This window comes from Pteropus alecto, unplaced genomic scaffold (assembly GCF_000325575.1).
Source record: "Pteropus alecto unplaced genomic scaffold, ASM32557v1 scaffold40, whole genome shotgun sequence".
Lineage (NCBI taxonomy): Eukaryota > Metazoa > Chordata > Mammalia > Chiroptera > Pteropodidae > Pteropus > Pteropus alecto.
The window spans coordinates 2,526,321-2,535,402 of NW_006431919.1; the positions used below are offsets into that span (position 1 = coordinate 2,526,321).

The following is a 9,082-nucleotide window of genomic DNA, read 5'->3' on the forward strand; positions in this document are numbered from 1 at the left end:
TCACCTCTCCGGAGGTGCGGATAGCTACGTGTACACAGGATCGTCATGAAACGCGTCTCCAGGGAAGTTTTGTCTCCGCTGGATGTGTCTGCTATTTCCTACAGAGCCCAGGTGGGGGCAAGGATTTGAGAGGAAAGACACAAGAAAGCCTTGGTTATTATTCACTTTCATGTCTTTGCCTAGGCCGAGGGTACTTAGAAGCTGTGTTAACCCAGCCACCCAAGGAGGCTGGCGTTGGCCCCTTCTTCCTTCCTTGGCCTCCTCACCCCCTCCAGTTCCCAGGGATGCTGCGGACTGACACAGAGGGACTGAGTACTAGGCACTTCTACCCTGGCTTCGGGGCCACAGGCCACAGGCAAACAGAGTTCTGAGACTATGGAGACTCAGAATTCTCCTTCCATCCTTAAACTTCTCCGAAAGCCTCTTCAGGAAGTGTGTCTGTGCACATGGGCAAGGAAAAATGGCCTAGCTAGTGCTTCCCCAACTGTCAGAAATGGCAAACATATTTTAACACACCGGTTAAAATATATATTTCCACAATGGTCTTCTTGCTGGCTACTAGTTCTATTTAGATTGCTAGGCTGATATTAAATTTCCCTGTAAAATAAATCATTTCAGGTTTTAAAAAAAGTATTTAAAAAAAAAATTTTCACAGTTCGTTATACCTAGCACAAATCATGTGGGAAGTGAGTGGCTGAAGTTTGGGAAACACTTGCTGGGCCCATTTTTACCCAGCTGGGTTCTTACAAGGCTCTGAAGGAGAGAGAGAGAAGCTGCGGGCAAACCCCCAAATCACTGCCTGACTCTGCCCCACTTTGCCCCACCCAGAGGCACAGACAGAATCAGACTTCACTCAGAGAGGCCTTAAAATCCACGGGAAAGACCACAACACTCACCAAGATCTCAGCAGCCACCTGAGAGCAGGGAGGAGAGATAGGAGGGAGAGAGGGGAAGGCAAGAGTCAGAGGAGGCCCGGAGAGGATGGCTCTGGGGGCCCTGGGGCGCAGGGACGGGGGCCTGGCTCAGGGTGGCAAAGGCCCCAAGAGGCCCAAGGGGACTTGGGACCACGATGGGCACAGGGAAGAGAGAAAACACCTTTTCTTGAACTTTAGGATGGAGCTCAAAATGAGAATAGGCCTGGGAATTACTTAACTACAAAAATGCCCACCTGAGGGGTATAGGGAGGACACAGAACGGGGCACTCTAGCTGTCATCACACCTGGCAACCTAGGGCAACTCCAGACCTACTGTGCGCATCTTCAAAGCCACTGAGAAGTCAGAATGTGAGAAGTGCCAAGCTCGCCACACCCTTCACATTCGGAGTTAGAGGGTCCTGGGGAAAGCTGTCATTTCACTCCCTCGAGTGACAGACAGGACAGGAGAGCTGAGGCCTGAAGGGGAGGGGACTTGTAGGGGGCATACAGCCAATCAATTGAAAAAATGCCAGCTGTTCAGTCTTCTTATAAGGGTCAACTTAAATCGCTCCTTTATGCTGAGCACAATCCTCTATTGTTAGTACAGATTTTGTTAGGCAAATACTGTGGCCTGGAGTGCCCAGGGATGAAATATGGCCAGCCCTGTGTATCCTAGACTGTTTTGCTTTTGCCTGTGTCCCCGAAACTCTGCCCTCCACTTTAATCTACTGAACATAAAAAACCATCCTCTTCATAAACTTCCCAATAGTTTTATGCTTTAGAAACCTTTTTATTTTATAAATTGGCAATGTCTATCAAAATTTATAATGCACATGCTTTTCGATCAAGCAATCATGTAGCTAGGAATCTGCCTTAAAGATATACTGGCAAAAGTCTTCCAAGATGTATAATGCAAGAGTGTTCACTGAAGCATTCTTTGCAACAAAGAAAACCTGGAAACCATTAATAGACTTGTTAAACAGTCTATGGTTCTTCCAATACTGGAAATCCATGCAGATATTAAAAAGAATGAGACTAGTCTGCAGCACTGATAAGGAGTTTCCATTTAAAGTAAGCAAAAAAGTGAAGTATAACATATTGTGCATAATAATGTTCTTTTTATCTAGAAAGAAAAGATAAATGCGCACTCGCTCCTACGTACTTACTGGGAAGTTATGTAGAGGGACAGTCAAGATACTGTTGACAATGTTTGCCTTTGGGGACTGTGAGGGAAAGCTTTTCATTTTATTTTTCCTCAAATTTTACGTTTACATTTTCTCAACATGCAAATATATCATTTTTTACGTTAATGTCGAATAGATGTTATTAGGATTATGGGATGCTTCTGTTTTTTATTTATACTTTCTATATTAAAAACAACCTAGTTGAACCTTGAGGACATTATGCTAAGTGAAATAAGCCAGTTCCAAAAGGACAAATACTGTATGATTACGATTGTATGAGGTATCTAGAGAGGTCAAATTCACAGAGACAAGAAGTAGCATGGTATTTACTAGGGGCTGGGGAGAGGGAAATGGGCAGTGTTTATTTAATGGGGACAGAATTTCAGTTTTACAAGATAAAAAGAGTTCAGTGGAGAGATGGTGCTGAGGGTTGTGTAACAATGTGAATGTACTTAAATCACTGAATTGTACACTTAAAAATGGTTAAGATGGTAAATTTTATTATGTTATACGTATTTTTATCACGTATTATGTGAATTTTACAACTTAAAAAAAGTTATGCTAAATACTGACCAGGTTTTTTTTTTTTTTTTAAAGAGAAATGTTTAAAAAATTTGAGAAGGATCTAAAGTGCCAAACATTCTTCATTTATTTGGGTCAGAGAATCCCAGACAAATATGTTTTGTCAAAGTATCTTTAAGACAATCATATTTGTAATATGAAAAATGCGGTGGGTTACTAAAATAATTTTCTAGATAATCAACACAAAAGTGTTTCCTTATTAGCCTAGTTACTTCATGCAAAAATTAATCTGGGCAGCACCTATAAAAGTCATAGTTATCACATGACACAGCAATTCCACTCCTAGATACACACCCAAGAGGAATTAAAACATATGTGCACACGAAAACTTATAGGCAAATATTTCTAGCAAGCAGCTATAAATATTATTCATAATAGCCAAAAAGTGGAAACAACCCAAATGTCTGTTAGCTGATGAACTGATTTTTAAAAAGTTATATATCCATACTATAGAATATTATTTGACAATGGAAAGGAATGAAGGAATATATATGCTATAATATGGATGAATTTTGAAAATGTTATACTAAATGAAAGAAACCAGTCACAGAAGGCCACATATTACATGATTCTATTTATACGACATGTCCAGAGTAGGCAAGTCAGGGACAGAAAATAGATTAGTGGTTGTTTAGGGCTGGGGGGTGGGGAGGAAATGAGGAGTAACTGCAATGTGTTTCTTTTCGGGGTGATGAAATGCTCTGACGTTGATTGCGGTGACGATTGCACAAGTCTGTGAAGACACTAAAAACCACTGCAGTGTACACTTTAAATTGGGTCAATATATGGTATGTGAATTATATTTCAATAAAGCTGTTCTATTAAACAAATAATAACCTGGAGACTGAATTACCTAAAACTGGCCACAATTCTTCATTTTCCTCTGGGTCCATAATTAGACCATCTGTATTATTTATTGCTCAAACTGGAACACCAAGAGTGAAAGGGAAGCTATTAGCAATTACTATGGGGAAATGGGTGAGCACTGGACATATGTCTCCCTGCTCATAACAGACCCAGAATTTCAAGAGCTTGAGAGTGTTCTAGACGCCCATGGTAAAAGAGGGTATGGGAAGGGAGGGTATACACGAGCGAACAAACACTGCCAAGTACTAATGTGCAGTATCTAGAATTTTTATGGGGGAACTTGGCTTTGCATATCAAATGCCTTCAATTTTTGTATATATTTTCCTCCAGCATTCCCATTTTGCCTCCAGAAATCAACTCGAATGGAAAAATCATGCGTGTGACAAAAGAGTTGGTTACTAGGAAGAGGGCTGGTTAAAAAAAAGTTTGGTAGATTCTTAAATAGGATATTGCCATTAAATGCTGTTGATTTTTAAAAATGACATGCAACAGTGTTCGCAGGATATTAATTTTTAACTGATATAAATCAGAAACCCATGTTTTATACATACATTAAAAAAAAAACAACTAGACTGATATATTCCAAAATATTAACAATGTTATTACTGGTAGGCTCTGTAATTTTTTTCTTTTCTTTCTTTCTTTTCTTTTTCTTATCTATCTATCTATCTATCTATCTATTACTTTCTTTCTTTCTTTTCTTTTTCTTATTTATCTATCTATCTATCTATCTATTTATTAATTTATTTGCTTGTTTCTATTTTCTCAAGTTTCTACAAAAGAATACGTATTACTTTTGAAACAAAATGTTTCTAGTTATAAGAAATGAGCCCACAGTAAGCCCGGGGTCTTGAACCTGTGAACTGGGGGGGCAACTGAGCTGGGCAGGGCTCTGGCTCCCTTGGTTCTTTGCACCCAGGTTCTCTCTCCCTCTTTCTCTCCTGCAAAACTGCCCCAGTGAGGCCCACCACTGCCCCCTGCTGGCAGCACCTGGATGAATGTCCTAGTAGAGGATGGATTTGAGGTGATCTTGAGGAAGAAGTCAGTTTCAAAGACCCTCAACAGCACGATGGGGCGGCTCATACTAGTACTTAAGTATCTGTTGAATGAGTGAATGAAATGTGGCTTCAGGAAGCCACTCTAGGGGGCTGGATTTCCAGGCTCTCCCCTATAAACGTAAGCATAATGCAGCAAGAGTATCTTATTGGAATGGAATCCTGAAGCTTCTGACAGCTATACTCCAAACCAGGAGCTGGACAACTGGACACCAGCAGTTACCTGGTTTGGAAGCTGCAGGGAAATGATTATACTGGGTCCTATATTAAATAATATTAGGTATAGGCTTTGAAGTCAGGCAGGCCTGGCTCCAAATCACACCATGGGCACTTAGAAACTGTACCCTTGGATAGGTAAAGAGCTTTGTTTTCCTCCAGTAAGAAAAAGGGGGCATCATGAAGTAAAAAACGGTCTTAGCATCATGCTCAGTACTTAATACGCATCCTAATCGTTTCATAGAATTTGTCAGGTTACAGCTAAGGATCTTTTCAGCTCAGATGCTGCCGGAACATTCCACACCTCTGTTGGTGGAACTGGGAAGCTGGTGCCCTGACTCCCAAACCATCGGAGCTCTTTTCAATCCACCAACTGTTAAAGAAGGGGGCTGGATCCTCAAGCTGTAGTATCTATGCTCATTCCTGGATCTAGAGCTTTTGGGGGCTGGGAGGAAGGGTCAGGCAGAAGAGACAGAGATCTGCAGCTGGGCCAGGCCAGAAGGTGCTAGAAACAAGGCACAGGCAAGTGGGGATAATGGAGATGGCCTCAGCAGGGATTGCCCAGCCACAGGGACTCTTAAGGACAATGGATGTGGGGTTGTCCAGCCTCTATGAGGAGCCAGCTCTAGATCTCAAGCTCCTTAGCCTTAGGAGCAGGGCAGAAGCATAATAGCCAAGAGACCCTAGAGCAGCAGTCCCAAACTTTTTTGGTATCAGGGACTGGTGCTCCTATGAGAATCTAATGCCTGATGATCTGAGGTGGAGCTGAGGCGGTGATGCTAGTGCTGGGAGCGGCTGCAAATACAGATGAGGGTTTGCTCGCTCACCTGCCTCTCACCTCCTGCTGTGTGGCCTGGTTCTTTACAGGCTACGGACCAGTACCGGTCTGCAGTCCAGGGGTCCCCTCTCCTTATTTATTCAACAACAAAGATATATTAAGTCCTGACCATGTGCCACTTTGGAAACATCAGTGAGCAAAACAAAGATCACAGCCCTTCATGAATTCACTTTCTAGGTTCTCCCAGGATACTCCCTTCAACCTTGGTCCCATTTCATAGATAATGAACCGAGACCTGTAGCACTCAGGCTTCTTCCCAGCAAGCTCCCAGACTGCTCCCTCTGAGTCAATTCCACCTGGGCCACTGATTTGCTGTGTGACTTTCAGAAGTTACTCACCCTCTCTGGGCCTCTGTTTTCCCACTGTAACTCGGACCATCTGTAAGTCCCTTTCAGCTCTGAAGGTCTGGGGCTCTAAAACTGCTCTTCACACAGGAAATGCCAAGACCAGCACTATGCTCCTGAGCATCACTCTGAGAGCTCTGAAAACCCCACAGTCTCACTTCTGCGGGTGAAGTGGTGCAAGCGGACCAGAGTCTAAGTGTCTGCCAATCAAACCAGTAGCCTCCCCCGCTCTGACAGCCAAGGCCTGGCATGGACAGACATCGGCGGGAGTCGCCGGGGCCTCACCTGGGCATCCTCCCGAGCCTGGTCCCGGTCTTCTCCTCCCTCCGCACGGTTCCCCTGCAGCAGGACCAGTGAGAAAGGTCAGTCCCCAAACATCCTCCCTTTGTGCCCCTCAGTAGCCACAGGAACTTGCTCAGCCTCTCTGCCTCTCTGAATACTTTTCTTCAGCTGTAACATGAGGGCAATAATCCTGCCTTCATAGGGTGGGCTGTCGTAAGCATGAAATGTGCACATTTGGAAGGCGCTTATTAGTCCAAGGCCTGACTCAGACACACTGAGCCTGCATCAGGGCCTGGTACCTGGGCTGCAAGACTTCCAAGAGATGGTGATAGAAACTCTCAGGTATGACACAGAGAAAGGTCACCCACATGACTTTGTCCTGTCAGCTGGGTGCCCAAAGACAGGCTGCTGGGACTAAGACGCTCACCAGGGAGGGCTGCACGGAGAAGGTGGCACCAAGCCAGCTTTGAAAAGTGAACAGTGGAGAAGGCATTGCACGAGGCAGTAACCGCCTGAGCAGTGGAACTGAATAGGTTAGTGGGGAAAACACCTGTCTCTTCATCAAAAGTGGGCACCTAACTCCCTGCTCCCCCACATAGCAACCCTCCCCTTCCCCCGGGGTCCCAGAGGGCCAAGCAGGGCTGGGGCCATGAATTCACCCACCGTGGCCAGAGATATGAGGATCCTCTTGAAGTGGCCAGACGTGTCTGAGCTCAGAGCATCTTCCAGGGACTTGTGATAGTCTGAGACAGAGAAAGGGGATATGGGTAGCAGCTGCTGGTCAAGGACTGGAGCGGGGCCTAGAGGCTCAGACTTGACCCAGAGCAGTGTTGGCGAGGGTGGTGGGGATGAAGGAGTTCGCAGTTGGTTCTTGGGGGCATCTAGCCATCTGTTGACCTCGAGACTGATGTGCCTATTGGTCCATCATTTCCTTCTGCTCCTGTCCTGGTTGAGGTCTCACTGCATCTCGCTTCTCCCATTTAACCGCTTCCCTATCTCCATTCTCTTTTCTCCTTTCCCCGCTGTGTGACAGTTGCTAGACCCACAAGGACAGCTCTGGCCATGTGACTCCCCTGCTCGAAAATTCTACCATTTTAATGCTGTTTACAAGGGGAAAAGTTTAAAGATTTTTAACTGGTACTCAAGGTTCTTCAAAATAATATGGGGCCACTTGTGAAAAAATTATTAACAATTTCAAGATGACGATGGCATAGCATGCAGCCAAGCATGGGCCTTCCGAACAAGGGACACAGTGTGGCTGCACAGCCCACCCACCCAGGAAGCCTCCCTCCCTCTCTGGCGGCCTGGACGCTCTCTCCCCTCGCTCTCAAACTCTCTTCTCCTTCCAGGCCTTTGTCTGGCTGGGATTCTGTCTGGGGCACCTTTTTCCAAGACTCGGGGTTGGGCACACCCAAGGAGGTCATCGAAGCCTCGTGGCCTAAGAGAAGGCAGAGCTGTAGGGAGAACTGTGGGCGAGGTCAGAAGCTGGCTCTTCTCCCACCTGCCTCCCAGGGTGCTGGGCCCTAGGCCTCCTCCTCACACTCACCTTCCTTATAGGCCTCATTGATGGCCTGGATTTCGGCGTTGGTCCGAGTAGCTAGGATTTCGATGAGAGCTTTTTCATCGGTGCCAGCTCCCTAGAATGTCAAGGAAAAGAGGATCTGAACCACAGCCCTGAACCTCCTGCTGATGTCTAAGGGGCCCAGGCCAAGGAGGCCTCTGCTCCAAGAAACCATCCAGGAGGCAAATGTCCAGGCCACCAAGCCTTCCTGGATTCTCTCCTCACCTAGACGTGGCCCCCAGACCAGAGACCTTGGCCCAATCAGGGCTGAACATTCCAGCTTGTCAAGATTCCCAGAACCTCCCATGAGAATTGCTTTGGACCAAAAATTAAAAAGAAAAGAATATACGGTAGAAGGGTATGTGCATCTAAAAACGCACATACAAACACACGTTGGAACGTAAACGTTCATAAGTAAGTATATCACAAGAACAGAGGACACGCATCACAACATTGGTGACTGGTTTCCGGGTAGGTGAAGGAACCACAGATGATTTCTGTTTCCTTCTTTTTTGTTCTGTGTTTATTTTTCAAGTTTTCACAGTGAACACATATGATTTTGTCAGAAGAAAAAGTTTGGTGCTTTAAGGAAAAAACATACTATGTTTGTTTATGTTTGGATGTGATGAGTGATTCATGGACTGATACATTAAGTCTTCTGGACAGAGGCAGCTTGGGGAATCCTCTATTCTAAGGACCCCATTTTAGGGGAGCGGAAGGAGGTAGACAAGACTGATTGTTAATTGATTGATAGATTCAAACATCTGTTAAACACCTGTAATGTGCCAGTCACTGTGCAAGCTGCTGGGACAATGGCTATAAAAACAGGGAAGTCACGGTCTCTATCCTGGGAGGTTACTGCCCAGTGGTCAGCTGGTCCCTGGGTTCTCTGCCCCGAACAGACCGAGGCTGACTGAGGTCTTTAATAGTCTCTTTCTTAAAAGCTGACTTGTGGCAAGGACAGCCTGACCCTTAGAGTGTCCTGAGACCCGGGGTCTAGCTCCATCCTTCTAATTCTGTGTTTTTAGGTCATTCACTTTTTTTTTTGTCTAGGAATTTTAAATGGACAATAATCTCAATTTGCTTTGCCTAGGAAATGTCTGTTCTCTGTTCTCTTTAGAACCCTTCAGGGGTCCAAAGCTCTAGTGTTTTCACATCGTTGTCAGGTCAGGCTCTAGCACCAGACAGACTTGGTCCAAATCCCAGCCCTGCTGCTGTGACTTTGACCCAGTGACTCAA

General features: G+C 45.2%; 1 protein-coding gene across 3 annotated transcripts in view; it reads right to left on the reverse strand.

The window, feature by feature from the left end:
• Positions 1-9,082, reverse strand: part of ANXA6 (annexin A6) — a 46,107-nt gene that overhangs the window by 6,050 nt on the left and 30,975 nt on the right. Inside the window, exons 12-16 of one of the 3 annotated variants that reach the window (XM_025043048.1) lie at positions 7,829-7,919; positions 6,946-7,025; positions 6,286-6,339; positions 897-914; positions 5-98 (exon numbers count right to left, since the gene is read on the reverse strand). In XM_025043048.1, the coding sequence (XP_024898816.1) occupies positions 5-98; positions 897-914; positions 6,286-6,339; positions 6,946-7,025; positions 7,829-7,919 (337 nt within the window). The remainder of the gene's footprint in view (positions 1-4; positions 99-896; positions 915-6,285; positions 6,340-6,945; positions 7,026-7,828; positions 7,920-9,082) is intronic. The other 2 variants (XM_025043049.1, XM_025043050.1) reach the window with 2 other exon arrangements.